This window comes from Echinops telfairi, unplaced genomic scaffold, assembly GCF_000313985.2.
Source record: "Echinops telfairi isolate 266 unplaced genomic scaffold, ASM31398v2 ScPeMD7_7469;HRSCAF=8507_0, whole genome shotgun sequence".
NCBI lineage: Eukaryota > Metazoa > Chordata > Mammalia > Afrosoricida > Tenrecidae > Echinops > Echinops telfairi.
In genome coordinates this window covers 88,298,880-88,317,299 of record NW_022111372.1, presented here as the reverse complement: position 1 = coordinate 88,317,299, position 18,420 = coordinate 88,298,880, and the positions used below count along the sequence as shown (strand labels likewise).

Genomic DNA, 18,420 nt, shown 5'->3' with positions numbered 1-18,420 from the left:
AGGGAGACATGGAGAACAGCATCATGCTTGGGTCAAAGTAGAGGGTCAGAGAGACAGAGGAAGACCCTTGATGAAATGGATTCACATAGTGGCTGCAGCAATCAGTTCATGCACAGCAATGATCGTGAGGACACTGCTGGACTGGGCAATGTCTCATTCTGTTGTACATAGGATGACTACGAGCTGGAACTGACTCAATGGTACCTAATGACATTATCTGTACAATGAAACATTCTAGAAGGGATTTTTTAATGTATCTTTCCAAAGGAAAGCTCTAAAAGTGATCAAGCATTTGAAAATTATCTAATTTAGTATCAGTAATAGAACAAATCTTTTTCTCATCTAACAAGAAGACATAACTTTATTAATGATAGCAACAGCACAAATTTCAGACTGAACTGCAGTTACTCATTTGAAACACCAAAAAAAGTCTTTGTTTTAAGATGGACATTGTTAATTCAACAATAGCATGTACAATATCATTATTATTGCTCTTCAGGGCTCACACTGCCGATGACCTTGATTCATTTATTCTATCTCCTTAATTTCCTCACCTGTTTCATCAGCCTCCTCCTCTTCATTCTCCTCTTGTACAGATGGAGCTTGTGTGTTTTCCTGAATGTTCGACAGCTTCACCTTGAACTTTGAATTTCTCAGCAGCTGCCAGTTGTGCTTCCTGAGATAAATCCCCAATCTTGGCTTCCCCCAAAACTATAGAGGTGTCTGAAGTGGGACTCTTGTAGACATCTGGCTTTGGGTTGACAAAGAGGAGTCTTAGACTTCCAGAGGGTGACTCCAGTAACCCCTGTGACTTGCCAAAGACCCAGTTTGGACATAGCCTTGGTGCCTTCTTTCCTCTCTGACTCTGCTTTGCTTTCCTGACTGGTTCATCCATTTCAGCTGCCGCCACCAGCTGAGCTTGCTGTGTGTTTTGTTGCCTACGTGGAATCCTGCTCCTCGAGCTCGGGTACTGATTCATCACTGTCAGATCCTGTCGCAGATCCTGCCTCAGCCTGGGGCTGAGCCAGCTCCTCCTCTGTAGCAGGGATGGTTTCTGTGGCTTCACTGGGCATTTTGTATACAACACTAGGGACCAAGATTGTGATAGGAAGACAGCAAGCAAGAAGAGCATGACCCCAAACTCTCTATGTACCTCTTGATCTGATGCAACATGAAGAAATGCTTGACCTAATACTTACCACGCCTCTAGCAGACCCTGCCCAATATTAATATATAGTGACATGTTCACAGTGGTTGAGATGAAATCGTCACCTCCCAATCTAAGGGGTATTCCGGCTATTCTTATCTCCAAGACAGATGCTTGCTCATCTAGCAGTCCATGATATTAGCAACCAGTCTCCACTAACACTATACTTTCCAGGCGTCAATTCTCCTCTGATCTTGTGTATTCATTATCCAGCTTTCACAAGTATATGAGATAATAGAAATATGGCTTGGGTAAGACCAGGCTCACCGTTTTCTTCTTTAACACTTAAATAGCCTTGTGTAGATTTGCCTAATGCAATATGTCCTTTGGTTTCTTGGCTGCTACTTCCGGGAGTGTTGATTCTGGATCCAAGTAAAATGAAATGACAACTTCAATCTTTTTTCCATTTATCATAAAATTACTTTTAGCCCAGTTGTAGTTATGTTGAGGTGTAATCCATACTGAAGGCTGTTTTCTTAGATATTCATCAGAAAGTGCTTCAGGTCCACTTCCCTTTCAGCAGGCAAGGTTGAATCACCTACATATGGCAGGTTGTTAATGACTCTTCCTGCAACCCAGAGGCTGCGTTCTTTTTCATATAGCTCAGTGATGGCACACTGCAGGGAAGCAGTGGGTGAGTTGAAACAAACTTTTATTTTTGTTGTTGTTTTTAATTTTATTGGGGACTCTTACAGCTCAAAATTCCATACATCAACCCTATCGAGCATATTTGTACTTATGTTGCCATCATTTCCAAAACATTTTCTACTTGACCCCTTGGTATAAGCTCCTCTTTTTTCCCTCACCATCCCACCCTCATGAATTCTTGATCAATTATATATTATTATTTCATATCTTAACACTGTTGCCTCCCTTCACCCACGTTTTTTGTCATTCATCCCCTTCGTGAGGGGGACTATATATCCAATCTTGTGATGGATTATCCCTTTCTCCCCCTTCCCCGACCATCCCCCTATGCTCATATTATTCCCACAACTTTGCCTCAGGGATTTACCTGTCCTGAATTTCATGTGTCAAGAGCTCTTCTAGCCAGATTTGTAAGGTAGATCTGGATCATGGTAGTAGAGGGGAGGAAGCACTCAGGAACTAGAAAAATTACATGTGGTTCATTGGTGCTATACTACACCTTGGTTGAAACCCTTCTTCATTAATTGTTGAATGTAAAACTGATTATCTCCTCTGTAAGCCTTTACCTAAGTCACAATAAGGTTGTGTTTTGCTTTGTTTTTAGGTATCCAAAGCATCTCTTCGTCTCATTAAATATTAATTATACAATGAGACTTCCATGGCTATATACTAATGGCTACATGGATACTTCTCCCCTCCCTCAAATGGAACATGTGGGCTGCTCCAAGTCTTTACTATAATAACCCAGACTGCAGAACCTAACACCACCAAAACACTCACTGTCCAGTTGTTTCCAACTCACAGTGACCCTGGCGGTCACTATGCAGGACTGCCTTTTTTTTTGAATGGCTGACTTTTGGTCTATGGACAGGTTCTACATGATCACGGTGAGGTGTTCTGGAATCCCTACTCTTTGGGGTGTTACTTTTTTATGATTACATAATTGAATGCCTTTGCAATGAGTAACACAAAAGTAAACAACATCCTGGTATTATCTGCTTTAGCCAAGATCCCTCTGAAGTCAGCAGTGATATCCCTTGTCCCACATCCACTTCTAAACTGAATTTGAATTCTGGCAACTCCAGTTGATGTACTACTACAAGCATTTTCTAATTCTCTCTAGCAAAATGTTCCTTTCATGTAATGAAAGGGGGTGTATATGAAGGAAAAAGGAGGGATACGTTGAGAAAGAGACTCATACTATCAGGTAAAGTTATACACACACACACACACACACACACTCACTGCCATCGAGTCAATGCTGACTCATAGCGACCCCGTGGGTTTCCAAGACTGTAACTGTTTACAGGAGTAGAAAGTCCAGTTTGTTTTTCTTTGGAGTTGCTAGTGGTTTTGAACTACCGACCATACAGATTTCAGCAGGCTCATTCACACACACACATCTATATAAATACACAAGTACATATGTACATACATGCACATATTCATCAGAAGTGCCTATTACACCTTAGTAGCAATGAGCACACAAAACACCCAGATCTTGGTTTGAAAATACCATTACTCACTAAAATGAAACAGGGTCCTTAAGAGAAAAGATTGACCACACAAGGATAGCTGGTGTCATAGATAGATAGAAGAGAATGTCCCCAAAACATGTATCTACGCTCATCCATGTTTCCCAGTTGCAATGACATTATCATTAGTTGGTAAGGCTGTTCCATCCATTCCATCCATTGTCTGGTGGGAGCATGCAAACAGCTTTAATGGAGGGGACTGATCAGTTCTGTCGTTCCGGTAGGCTAAAATGAACTATCTGAAAAACAGGAACAGAGAGCCCCGTGATCACCAAAAAAGAAGAGCTAGGAGCAGCTCGATGGCAGCAGGACTGAGATGGGAAGAGCAGTAGTACTGGGTCTATAGGACAGAGACAAGTAAAGCTGCATGTCTCTGGGCATGAGACTGGTGCTGAAGGAGTTTTTAACACTTGCCCAAGCAGGACAGTGGACAAGTGACCATGTAGCCAAGAGGCCAAGGACCAGAGAGACATGCCAGTCAACACGGTTGAGAAGAGGCACTGAAGACAAAACAATTATATCTGTAACATTTTGGAGTGTTATTTCATTAATAAAGTCTGATAATCAAAAATAATGGCTGAGTTCCCTGCGGCCATTGCAAAGGACCATCAAGTCCAACAGAAAAGCAGAGTGCCCTGGCACAGTTAGCGTCAGAATACGGTAGAAGAAGTTGGAGTGGAGGCATTCCTGACCTCTGCTTTGTGGGAATGAGCCTTGGGCTGGTGTAATGTTGGATTCTCCTTCCCTCTACTAAAACCAGAGGAAGTAGTCCTATGTGGCTCCATGTCACATCCTCAACAGTATCGTGCGGTTATTCCCCATTTGCCTCTATTTTCTGTGATGTCCCGTATATCCAAACTGCTAAACGTTAATGAGGCAGGATTAGTATGACAGGAATGGGGAAGGAGAGGGTCAGATTCATATCTTAAGTCACACATTTTATTTTATATGAAATAAAAGGAAAAGGACCTCACTACCATCAAGAAAGAGCAGGGAGCAGAGCACATCCTTTAGCTATCAGAATTAGTCAATACTGAACCCAGCCAAAAATGGACATGTTTCTCTCTTCTGTCAGTCAAAGTCATACAATCTTTCCTCTTGTGAAGACAGATGGCCCAGACAATATCAAAAAATATTACAGCATGAACAGTCTAGAGGAGAAAACAACAGGACCGATGGTTCCAGGGGAAATGGGAGAGGGGGAGGTGGGGGTAAGGAGATGGTGTTGACCAACCCAGGGACAAGGGAGCAACAAGTAATCCAAAATTAGTGGCAAGGAGGGTGTGAGAGGCCTGGTAGGGATTCAGTAAGGACAATGTAACCGAGAAAAATTACTGAAAACCAAATGAAGGCTGAGCATGATAGTGGGACAAGAGGAAAGTAAAAGGAAATAGAGGAAAGAACTAGGAGACAAAGGTTATTTACAGAGGTCTAAATACAGGCATGTACATATGTAAATATATTTATATAGGATGGTGGGGAAATAGATCTACGTGCATATATTTATAGGTTTAGGATTAAGGCAAGCAAATGAACATTGAACCACCACTCAAGTACTTAATGCAAGAACACTTTGTTCTATTAAATTGGCATTCCATGATGCACACCTTCCCAACACGATCGCTGAAGACAAATGTGTGCATAAGCAAATGTGGTGAAGAAAGCTGATGGTGCCCGGCTATCAAAAGATATAGCATCTGGGATCTTAAAGGCTTGAAGATAAACAAGCAGCCATCTAGCTCAGAAGCAACAAAGCCCACATGGAAGCAGCACACTAGCCAGTGTGACCACGAGGTGTCCAAGGGATCAGGTATCAGGCATCAAAGAACAAAAAACCGTATCATTGTAAATGAGGGTGAGTGCAGAGTGGAGACCCAAAACCCATCTGTAGGCAACTGGACACCCTCTTACTGAGAGGTCGCAGGGAGGAGACGAGCCAGTCAGGGTGCAGTGTAGCAACGATGAAACATAGAACTTTCCTCTAGTTCTTAAATGCTTCCTCCCCCCACTATCATGACCCCAATTCTACCTTACAAATCTGGCTAGACCAGAGGATGTACACTGGTACAGATATGAACTAGAAACACAGGGAATCCAGGGCAGATGACCCCTTCAGGAGCAGTGGTGAGAGTGGTGATACCTGGAGGGTGGAGGGAACGTGGGGTATTAAGGGGGAACTGATTACAAGGAACTACATATAACTTCCTCCCTAGGGGGATGGACAACAGAAAAGTGGGTGAAGGGAGTTGTTGGACAGTGTAAGATATGGCAAAATAATAATAATTTATAAATTATCAAGGGTTCATGAGGGAGGAGGAAGGGGGAGGGAGGGGGAAAAATGAGGAACTGATATCAAGGGCTCAAGTAGAAAGCAAATGTTTTGAGAATGATGATGGCAATGAATGTACAAATGTGCTTGACACAATGGATGGATGCATGGATTGTGATAAGAATTGTACGAGCCCCCAATAAAATAACTTAAAAAAATATTCCAGCAATAAAAGATATTTGCAATAGACTCAGCCCTGATCCTTAAACACAAATGTCTTCAAGATAAAACAAATTTGATTAATTGAAATCTGGGTAGGGGAATCCCCTCTCTTTAAAATCTATGTTTAAATCTAAGGCAGAGGAAGAAATAAATTGCTTATCAACTATTAATATTAACTTCATGGAGATTACTGGTGATTAATTAAATATATTAAAACTGAAGCAATTCCTAACTATAGCACTCATTTTTTCTTTATATAAAATACTTTGTGCTCGTGGTTAAGTTGAAATATTCTTCTTTGTTCTTTTAAATCATCATGAATTACTTCCTTGGGGTGGGGGAAATCCAAGTTATTTTGTTTTTTACAGAGTATTAATAGTAATCATTGCTTATGACACTGGACTTAGAGCCAACTCAATAAACAGATAAAATATAAAAAGCTGTTAGTTACTCCTTAACCTTGCTATGTAGTATACAGTAACCTTTGCCAAAGCATCAATTCTAACCCACAGGGATACCTTGTAAAAGAAGCATATTGACACTTTTGTGTTAATGTAATAGACTAGAAGTTTCTGAGAAATACCAATAATTTATTTTTTAAATATATAAACTATAAAGTAAATCACTTCTTTCAAAAGGAAAGGGCCATTTTTTACTTATCGTCTAAGAATCAAAGATGACTTTGTATAATTATGGTTACATGCAGAATTTATTTATTTATTTATTTATTTATATGCAGAGTTTGAGGGCTAAAAAGAAATCTATTTTGGTCCAGCCTAAGGTTCTCAAAGCCAGCCTGTAGGCACAACCAGAGTAAATACATCCCCAGAAACCAGCATGGAACTTCAATCTGCATGTGTCTAAGAAACCAGATAAATCATTGTATCGCCGATATCTGCCTGCAGTCCATTGTCAGTGAGGTGGATTTTTTTGTTCATGAGGTCCACGTGGAAAACAGCATGCTCAGAAATGGGAGTCTTCTCAGAGCATTCTTTCCCCAAGACAGGAATCCGCCGAGGTCCCATTAGTGGATCATCAAATCTCATCAGTTTCACTGTGGCGAGGTCTGTAACAACACACAGCATCAAGGTAGGCATACAGGTAGTGTCATGGTCTCAAACCCACAATTAGATCTGATACTTCACATGTTAAACACATTGGTTGTTATAGCTAGACAAAAATATTTATCATATCTTTAAAGAGGATGCTATCACAAGAAACAAAGCTAAAATCCAACAAATCTTCATAACCTACCAGCCCTTAACCAGATCCAAGATCGTCAGAGATTATGTAAAAATACTGACATCTACTGGAATTACAGTAAAATGTGCAAAAGCCGGAGCCTAGGTAAGGTGGCAAACTTGTCTGAGGAAGAAAACGCAAATATTCTTCATAAAAAAAATGGAACAGTGGTAAGTCTGAACCCTGTTCAAAGGTAGAAAACTTGCAATACCTAAAAAACAAGGCAGCCTCTCACAAGTTTCACTGTATAAAGTCACATCAGACGGTTCTGGATAGACGGAGAGAAAATGTGGAACATAACTCAAAATTATAAAAGGAACCAGGGTCACAGTCAGCAGAGACTAGTGGGAGCCCGAGGACTGGGGGCTGGGCCTTTCAGGTCTGGAACTGGACTTACCTCTGTGGTCGAATAATCAACCATTTAAGGTCAAAATTACATAATGACAATGCTAGTTTAAAAAACGCCAAAAACGAAACTCACCATCATTGAGTCATTTCTTACTTCGTAGTAATGGGTTTCCATTGAGTAATAGCCTCACTTTTCACCCTCAGAGTAGCTCGTAGTTTCAAACTTCCCACCTTGTAACCCAGTCCACCACCAAGGCTCCAGTTAGTAAAAAGGCAGAATGGAAACAGGAAGCCCAGGGAAGAAGCGGGCTAAGTGACAGCACATTGAGAGGACTACATGGATAAATTGAACCAAAATGTGCATGAGCTGTTTAATGTACTGCTAAACTAATGATCTGTTCTGTTAAATCTTCACCTAATCACAATAAGAAGATGGTTGGCTTTTTTTTTTTATTATAATAGCCTGTAAAAAGGGGGGCGGGGGGAAACGGGGTAGAAAGCCAGGGCAAACTACTATGAGGTTAAATTGTTCAAATTATTAAATACTAAAATGAGGATATGAAATGTGAATATCACCTAATTCACAATTTAAAAGTTAAAAAAAAAATGTTTCCAAAACCGTTTCACTGCCTAAACCAAAAGAGAAAGAGACCGAGTACAGTATTGTTTATCCTTATCCTGTATGATCTCTGTGGTGAAGTGAAATCACTTGGAATGGCTCTTCTATCAACAGTCTTTGTAACTTCCACCAAATGACTGTCTAGGAGCATGCAAATAAGGTGGTGAGGACTCTGACTGGGAGACTGGTCATTCTGAATTCTGCAGGGTATAAAGTGGCCATTTTAGGAACAAGAGAATCTTATGGCTATTAAAAAAAGGGTGTGTGTGAATCAATAGAAAGTAAATGTCTAGAAAAGAATGATGGCAACATATGTATAAATATGCTTGACATAACTGATGTATGATGTATAAAGGATGAATGATCTTTTAATATGAAAAGGGAGTGGGGTGGTCCACCAGATGAACATGTGAAGTGGCAGCGGCAGCAGAGGCACCAGCCTGCCAGCACCAAGACCATGAGACAGTAAAGGATGCCAGGCCCAGGGAACAAGTAAAACCGAGTGCTTTCATGTAGGTGGCCAGCTGGCAGAGTATGGTTGCCTTTAGGCACGTTTCAGCACAAAAGGAGCTTTGTGGCACGTGCCTGAGCAGGACCGAGGTCAAGGGTCTTACATGGCTGAGATACTGAGGACCAGAGAAAGACATGCTTGCTGGTATGGCTGAGAAGAAGGCACTGCAGACAAAAGGACTGTCTCTTTATATTTTCTGATCCTGATTTGAGGTAATGTGCTACTTTCCTTCATAAACTCCATAATCGTGACTATTATCTGTGGGTTCTGTGTGGCTGTTGCCCTGGTGGCACACTGGGTTAGGAGTTGGGCTGCTAACTGCAAGGTCAGCAATTTGAACCCACCAGTTGCTCCTCAGAAGAACGGTGAGGCTTTCTACTGCCAGAAAGAGCTAGCTAGCCTCAGAAATCTAGAGGGCCGCTTCTATTCTGTCCTCCAGGGCTGCCAGGGGTGGGAATCTACTCAACGGCCATGAGTGAGTCTTGCAATGGATTCTCGAACCCAGCAGAGAAGCAGAATGCCATGGTTATAATGATTAATATCCGAAAAGGGTAAAGAAGGCTGGAGGTGGAGGCAAGTCTGACTTCTGCCTCACTGGAATCTTGGAATCATCCTTAGGCAGGTATGGAGCTGGATTCTCCTTCCCCCATCTGTAACTACCAGTCTCATATCACTTTTTATGTGCTTTAGTTAACTATCTTTCAGATTATCAAAAAGTCTAAAACATATCTTTCTTGACTTGCTTCCTAAAATACACTAAACCTGCAAGCGTTGTAGCTTTCCTTGGAAGATATTTTGGAGAAAAAATGACTACCCTGAGAAACAGCATACCCGTTTCTTGTTTTGCTCAAAAGATGAAAGCATTTGTATTAACAAGCTGATGAGAGACCAGGAGAGAAGGGGGTGGGCAGGGGGAAGGGCCCAGCTCTGAGAATTCTGCACTTTGGATGCGCTCCAATCCTACCCTACTTGATCTGCTCTTGTGCAAGCTGATAAGATGGGTCCTGGCAAAGAAAGCACTTGTCCCTTAAACAAATTTATGATCCATCAATCCTGCCAACAACTGAGCCCAAAATAAATCTATTTATTTCAGCAATTCTGAGATTGCTCAACATCAAATGGTTTTATTTTGTATAGTGGGGGGTAGAAGGAGAGGGTATGGGTGACAAGAAATTCTGATATCTAAGTGTATATGTCATTCTAAGCCTGGCAGGGCTAGTTATGCTTAACCTGATCCACAAAAATAGAAGTCACATTCTGAATTACCTCCACCCTTTTCTAAAACAGATTGCTGGGTGGTCTGGGAGCTATACTCCTCCATGATGCTTTGAGAATATGAAGCTTAGTTAGCATGGGAGGGATGAGAGATAAAAGGAGACGTTAATGCAGCTGGCGGCTATGCCAAGAGTACTAGTTATCCAGGCATTTTACTCTCTTTGGGAAACAAAAACCAAAGGGTTTCAAGTTCAGAGTAGGGATCTTGGGGCTTATAGAGCAACTACTAGCAACTATCACCGAGGCAAGTGTGCCTGATAGTCTTTGAGGAGTCTCTGCAGACCATACAATCTAGCTCAAATACAGCACAAGTCCTAGCAATTAAAACAGGAAAGACACAGCTATCAGCTTCATGACAGCTATGATCTTACTTTGTGGAACGAATTCAATTCACTTTACCAGCTATTGCGATTCAACTTTTACATCAGTGATATCAAAATCTGGCCATAGCAGATTTTACTGCAGGTGTGTCTGTGTCTCTCCCTCTCTCTCGCTCGCTCTCTCTGAAACAGACCTCCCTCCTTATTCCAAGCAATTCTGAATCAAACTATTTCAAAGACGCCTTCATAGTCAGACTCCTGAGTGACAAAATGGATTTGCTTTGATTTCACCATGTCGTTCATTACTGCCGATAAATTCCTGGAGCTCTCTGGGTGATTTCACTATCTGTTCTTATCCCAGACCTCTGTTATCATGGAAAATACTGAAATGTGAGTCCCCTACGACGACGCCTGATTTAAGGCACTTGGAGAAAAGATGAGAGCGACTCAAAGTTTTCAAGGATTGATAACGTAAAACAGAGCCCTTCACCTCCACGTTTTCAGTTCAAATGCAGAATGGGTTGAGAGTGATTTAAAGTCATTATGATCAAATAGTTGTTCAGTAGCCTTTGTGGAGTGAACCGATCGTTTTAATCCAGTTCCTCTTGGACCTAGATCATAATCACTCTCAAGACAACTGGCAGTAATTGGACAACTTGCTGGCTATTACAGCAGACAAACTGAGAACTGCATTATTGAATTTAACTGCTTTGCCATCTCATGTACTCAATAGACCTGGCCCCTTTAGATATCAAAACATGCCGAGAGCTTGTGGGAAAGTTTCAGAGTTAGAGCTCTTCTGTAATCACTGAGATCGAGCTCGCTCTCCCCGCCAACATATCTATTTTCTACAATTCACAGCACCAACCACACCAAACCTAAAGCACTTTGCAATATCATTCACAGCTAGTAAGACAAAGGAGATAGGAACTATGTCAGAGGCTCAGTGAGAAATGACAAAATAGAGAAAACGCATTTCAGTTCAGTACAATTCTGAAGAACCTCGTCAGTGCAGTATCTGAGTGCATTTAAAAGGAAGGCAAGCCTAACAGTATATGACACAATGTTCAAGACAGAAATGCATCCTCTCATGTGTTACCACTTCATAATAATCCTATGCAGTGTGTTCACACAAACATCTTTCTTTAAAAGTCACCATATTGCTCTTCAAAGAGTTACTGCTGTTCATAATCTTCTTGTGACAAAAACCTTTATGAAGGATAAAACACCCAACGGAGGTCATAAAATGGCTTCCTAAATGATCAATGCAAGGATCTTGGGTGTAGTGGTTACACACTGTGCTGCTAAGTCAGCAGTTTGAAACCACCAGAGGCTCCGTAAGAGAAAGACAACGCTCTCTATACCCACAAAAAGTTGCAGCCTCAGAGACCCACGGGGGCAGCTCTACCTGTCCTGTAGGGTCACTAAGAGTTCAGTTCTATGTTCATGAGGGAGAGCTGGTAACAAAGTGTGTGGTTTGTGCCCACTACCGGCTCCACAGGAAAAGATGAGGCAGCCGGCTGCCACACAGATCCCAGTCTCAGAAACCTACCTGGAGCAGTTCTACTCGGTCCGATGGAGTGGCTTCACATCTTTTCACTAAAGACTAGGAAATAAGCACAAGCAAGCCTGTGTTTCCCTTGCCTCCTAGGTACTCAGTTCCTGTCAGAGATTGTAAATTTGGAAAGAGCCTTTGATTCTGCAGGAAGGTGTTGTGGGTTTGGCAGAGACAGATGCCAACCACAGTGAGAATCTTTGAAGTTGTGGAAAAATGTGAAATTGCTCACTATACATCAGTAAGTATAAGTAAGCCATGCTTCTTTTGTTTACTGGGCAACCCACACCTAACAAAGAGAATATAGATTTCCTCATTTTGTTTTTATTTTACATTTTTGGCTTAAAATAAAGAATCTAATGTTAAGCAAAACAATTTAATGGATTTTAAAAAATATTATCTTATTATTCCTTCAGTGAAGGTTCACATAGAAGTTTAAATTCCCAGTCAACAATTGTTGCACAAGTTGCTCAGTGACAATGGTGACATTCTTAGGGATGAATATTCTCATTATTTCCATTCTGGTTGTTTCATTTTCATTAATTTAGTTTTCCTGGTCCCTTACATTCTCATCTTTGTTTTAAAGTCAGTATTGATCATGTGGTCTCACAGAGGTGATTTTTTTCAAAAGGAACACAGTGCTTAAAGACCATCTGTGACTTAATAAGATGACCTCAAGAGATAGTTTCAGTTCAAGGATATTTTTTGCCTTTTTTTCTACTGTCAAACCATGTGATTAGGACCTAACCCAGACACTATATCACAGTTCAATCATATCAAGCAGTCTTGTACAATCACTACCAGAATCCGTTTCAAAACATTTCTTCCTTCTTGTACTCCTTGTTATCAATCAGCTCCTCACTTACCACCCATACCTCCCCAAGCTTTTCATCCAATCTCCCTTTTGAGATACCACTTTGTACTTGATCTGGTTTTTAATAGTTCCACAAAATCCATTGTATTTTGTCATTGTTAGTAGCTTTCTTGACTGTCTGCTATGTGTTTTTGTATGTTCTTCAGGAGATGAAAACCAGAATGGGTAAATTAACAGAGACAGGAACTAGAATAAGGGGGGAGGGGCGGGCCACGGCTGTGGCAGATTTCCTCATTTTAGATCCAATTCTCTTGTCTACAATATTACATAGCTATCCCTAAGCAAGCTGGTGACTTTTCTTTGAACACTCTACTTAGAACTCATCAAATCCACCAACTATTGTAAAATGTGAATTTAAGGGAAACTATTTACCTTTGATTCCTCGATCTATTTTCATTAAACGCCTGATTATAGAATCACGGTTATCTCCTTGCCTGATTTCAATTTTGGTTGAGAAGTGGCCATTGGATGGCTGAGGATTTAACAGGGAAATCAACACACCAGGCTAGGAAAATAAAGAGACAATCGTTGTTAAAAGCAACCAAACTGGAATACTGCCGAGGGAGGGGAGAATCTCTGCCACATTTTTTTCCCCCAACAGTTTTTTGGTACATAAATTACATATCAGAATTGAATCGTTCAAACATATGTAGGGGAAAGTGTACAATCACCACATCCATCTTCGGGCCTTCCCTCCCCGCATGGTTGACTCACCCTCAAAGTGAGCTGTTCAATCACAGTCAGCCCCAGTGCTCCCTCCCCGCTCCCACCTTCATTATTTACTCCCCAACTCCCCTTCCCCTCCCTATCGCCTCTCCCCCTCCCTTACATTCCCTGTAACACCTTGTATCAATTATTATCATTGTACACCCACTCCTCCTGTGCTTCACAGCTGGGAAACCCCACAGGAAACAATGGAAAACAAATCACACTACGGTGGTAAGGATACGATCACATTAATATAAAGGTAAAAATACCAATAATCTGTTAGAGGGAGAAGACCCCCATCAACATTCAAGAAGCCAGGGAAGAAGTTTTTGTCATGGAACATCTAAGAGATACTTGGCCACAGAACAAATTCAGGACGTGTCTATGGGGAGGTCAACTGGCCAAATATCTAGTTCTATCCAGTCTCAAATCGAGGTTACGATGACCTCCGCCTGCTTGTAGGGCTGTTCGGGACTCCTCTGGCTAGCGCAGATCTACCAGCGGCTCGGTCTGACTATACACTTTGCAGATGGGTTTTCTGCCACAATTTTAATGACCAATGAAAATTCTGGTATTTTAAACTTATAACCAAGGAATAGTTAAATATGGGGAAAAAAACAAAACCAAACCCAAGCTCATCTTACAGTCAAATGCTTAGGTAAAAATGACTACAGTTATATGGTAGACATTACAATTAATAAACTACATCTTCTCATCTACAGCCACCGTCATTCATTGAACTTCTACTATGTGCTAGGTATTGCACTGAGCACTGAATAGATGTCATTTCTATATCCTTAGAGGTAGTTCTTTCCACAAATGTAAAGCTGAAAACAAGTAAGGTTAAGAAACTAGCCCAAGGTCACACAATCAAATGTCCAGGTCAGGAATTAACCCAGTTCTATTCCACACTGCCCCACGTTAAAGAAGATAAACCGCAATTGCTAGAAGCTGCTCGTTATTTTAAGTGGAAAAAGCCAACTCTGACTTGAGAAAGACTAAGGTCTAGGTAGTTGCCTAAAAGAAATACTTGACAGTGGCTCAAATACACATATTCGTATAGAAAACACTATTTCATATACTGTAAACACTCATGTATAAGCCAAGTTTTTCAGCACACTTTTATGGTTTTGTGGTAAAATTAGGTGCATCAGTTGATATTCGGGTCGGTTTATAGTTGAGTATGTATATACAGGTTCTATCACCATGGCCCAAAAAAACTGCACTTACACACACACACACACACACACACACACACAACACAACACCTCAATACTTGATTAGGGAAGGAATATATATATTCATTACAAAATGATAAATCCAAGAGGTCTCCATGCTTATCTTATTCAAAATAAGCTTTTTTCCTATTGGTTGGGTTATCACGTAAATGTGGTCAAAGGAACAAAACAAATCCATGTCCTCTCTAATATCAGACAGGACACTTTATGGAGCCTTACACTGCAGACCACTGGACTTTGCCACCCTATTGCCATTTTAATTGAGTTCTTAGAGGAAATAATAGAATCTCAACTCCTAAACCTATTTCTCTTCATCAATAATGGCCTGAAGAAAAAATTAAAACAGCAATTGCAACCTAAGTTATGACGATTCATCCATCTAATTTATCCCAGAAACCAAATTGCACAGAGTAACCATCAAATCAAGATTCGTCTATAGTTTAAAAGTTCCTTTTTGCTGTTTAAAAGATTTTACATTTCACTCTCTCTTGAAATTTTAATAAAAATGAAGCCTTAAACATCATATTCTTAATTTTTAAATTCACAAGTAACATTTGATGTCAGTCACAATAGTGAAATATGAAAAACTCAGTGCTGCCCCACCCAAGAAAAAGGCGGCTTCAACTCCGGAGTCATTTCTAACAAACTACCTGGCAGGGGCACACTGATCAGACCACTGTTCTGGCATGTTCCTTCCACCTCTGAAGTGAGATTTGGATGGAATGGTCTCTTAAGGTCTCTTCTAGCTCTAAAAATGCAACGTTTAAGAGAGATTCTTTCAACTTACTTCTGTTCTAAAAACATTAAGTGGCTTCCCAGGACAGCACTCCTCCCTGATTTTATCTTCTGCTTCGGAGGCAAACTTGACATCTATGTGCTCTAGCTAAATAGAGGGGAAAAAAACAGAAGTCATTAGTATCACTTAATAAGACTGAAATTAATCATCACCTCATTTCATCCAAGAGCAAAACTAGTTCTCCGTTAAACATGAAATGGGCTGTGCGATTTTATTTTCCGTGTAAGCATTAAATGAAAGCTGTAATCAATTATTTCTTAACACTCATCTTAAACAGCTCATGGTATTGTTACTCAGACGGTGCTATATAGTAGCATTTACCATCTCCTATATGCATCTATATGCCATATAAGAGGAAAAATAGGGGAACAGAGCAACAAGTCCCCAGGGAATATCAAAAATAGACTTTTGGGCCAGGGCTTGGCACCCCAACAAACTTGACTAGAAAACACTCCTAAAGGCCAACAAACAGTCCATGAACTACTACAAGCTTTTCTTTCTTGTGTTTTGTTTTGTTTTTTTTGTCATTGGTTTGTTGTTGTTTTGTTTTATTTTGTTGCTTGGTTTTGCTCTGCCTTGTTTTTGTGCATGTTATCTTCTCTGCAGGTCTGTCTGAATAAGATAGGCTGGATGAACAATCTGGAGGAGAAAACAAGGCGACCGACAGTTCCGGGGGGACATAAGACAGGGGGATGTTGCGGGAAAGGTAGCGGTGTTAACAAACCCAGGGACAAGGGAACAACAAGGGATCCAAATCAGTGGTGAGGAGGGTGTAGGAGGCCTGGTAGGGCGTGATCAAGGGTAATGTAACCAAGAGGAATTACTGAAACCCAAATGAAGACTGAGCATGATAGTGGGACAAGAGGAAACTCAAGGGAAAGAAAGGAAAGAGCTAGGAGGCAAAGGGCCTTTATAGAAGTCTAAGTAAAGGCATGTACATATGTAAATATATTTATATAGGATGGGGAAATAGATCTATGTGCATATGTTTATAGGTTTAGTATTAAGGTAGTAGATGGACATTGGGGCTCCACTCAATTACTCCCTCAATGCAAGGAATACTTTGTTCTATTAAACTGGCATTCTATGATGCTCACATTCCCGACACAATCACTGAAGACAAAGCAGGTGAATAAGCAAATGTGGTGAAGAAAGCTGATGGTGCCCGGATATCAAAAGATATAGTCTCTGGGGTCTTAAAGGCTTGAAAGTAAACAAGCAGCCATCTAGCTCAGAAGCAACAAAGCCCACATGGAAGACGCACACCAGCCTGTGCAATCACGAGGTGTCGAAGGGATCAGGTATCAGGCATCATCAAAATAAAAAATCTTATTGTGAATGAGGGGGTGTGCGGAGTGGAGATCCAAAGCCCATCTGTAGGCAATTGATCATCCCCTTACGGAAGGGTTGCAGGGAGGAGACAAGCCAGTCAGGGTCCAGTGTAGCAATGATGAAACATACCACTTCCCTCTAGTTCCTAAATGCTTCTCCCCTCCCTCACCCACTATCATGATCCCAATTCTACCTTACAAATCTGGCTAGACCAGAGGATGTACACTGGTAGAGATAGGAACTGGAAACACAGGGAATCCAGGGCCGATGATACCCTCAGGAACAGTGGTGCGAGTGGCGATACCAGGAGGGAGGAGGGTGGGTTGGAAACGGGGAACCGATTACAAGGATCTACATATAACCTCCTCCCTGGAGGATGAACAACAGTAAAGTGGGTGAAGGGAGATTTCGGACAGGGCAAGATATGACAAAATAATAATTTATAAATTATCAAGGATTCATGAAGGAGGGAGGAGCGGGGAGGGAGGGGGGAAAATGAGGAGCTGATGCCAGGGGCTTGAGTGGAGAGCAAATGTTTTGAGAATGATGAGGGCAATGAATGTACAAATGTGCTTTACACAATTGATGTATGAATGGATTGTGATAAGAGTCGTATGAGCCCCTAATAAAATGATTTTTTTTTTAAAAGAGGAAAAATAAAAACAGGCATAAAACACTTCCACTTAAACATGAGAAGAGCACAGAAACTTAGCATTTGGGAACACAAGCAGTCACTCACTGGGCCTGTACAAAGTCAGCATTATTGCACATGCCTGAATATAAGATGACCCTAAATATGAATTGTGTTTCCATTTTCCCAGAGGAGCTTTGTGACCTATGTAAATATATGTATGAACACGGAGATATTTATACACTAAATGTCTCCTACTCATCTTTAATATAATAATTTCATTATTAACATGTTTCAAATTTACACAACGAAAACAATTTAGACATTTCTCCCATTCCTATATTTCATGAAACAATTTTATTCAAATGCTAAACCTGATTTTTTTCCCCCCTTAACTTTCGCATCTTCATTGTCAGAGCAATTTTTTGAGCTTTCTAGAACAGTTTATCTTTCCTTTTGCTAAAATTATTTGAAGGACAGAATTTCTAGATTTTAGAGATGAAGTTTTGACTGTGACAAGAAGAAGGGATAGTGAGAACCTCACAGATGTATGAAAGCTACTAGTAATTTCTAGTTTTAGGCCCAAGTAGTAAATTCATGAATGTTCACTATACTCTCATGTAATTTAAAAAGGAAAATAAGCATAGACAATCATAATACATCATGAGCCAGATATAATTAATTCAGTTCTATGAACCTGAAGTCTAAAATGGAAAAGAAAAAATTCAGAGCGTCCTATGAAAGATTTTGAAAACATTTGAATATAAAATCTCATTTTCTTTTTAAAACTCATTTCTTAACTTACATTTCTTTCACTCTTATTTTATACTACAGCTGTATTTAAGAAGCTGAGATTCCATCCCTGCTAACTCTTAAATATATATACATATATATGTGTGTGTGTGTGTCTGTATGTATATATATATATATATATATAAACACATATACACACACATACATATATATTGTGATTTGGGGGGAAATTCATAGCGCAAATTAGGTTCTCGTTTAATAATTTCTGTACACACTATTTAGTGAGACTGGTTGTTCCACTTTTCACAATATATCAGTATTCTCATTATTTCCTTTC

At 40.5% G+C, this 18,420-nt stretch overlaps 1 protein-coding gene and 1 pseudogene across 1 annotated transcript in view; both read right to left on the bottom strand.

Annotated features, from left to right (window-relative positions):
• Positions 1 to 388: 388 nt before the first annotated feature.
• LOC101640621 lies at positions 389 to 1,073 on the bottom strand (annotated as a pseudogene).
• A 5,437-nt stretch (positions 1,074 to 6,510) lies between these two features.
• Positions 6,511 to 18,420, bottom strand: part of LARS1 (leucyl-tRNA synthetase 1) — an 88,096-nt gene continuing 76,186 nt past the window's right edge. Inside the window, exons 30-32 of the mRNA XM_004696697.2 lie at positions 15,359 to 15,454; positions 12,998 to 13,130; positions 6,511 to 6,947 (exon numbers count right to left, since the gene is read on the bottom strand). Coding sequence (XP_004696754.2) covers positions 6,742 to 6,947; positions 12,998 to 13,130; positions 15,359 to 15,454 — 435 coding nt within the window. The 3' untranslated portion in view covers positions 6,511 to 6,741. The remainder of the gene's footprint in view (positions 6,948 to 12,997; positions 13,131 to 15,358; positions 15,455 to 18,420) is intronic.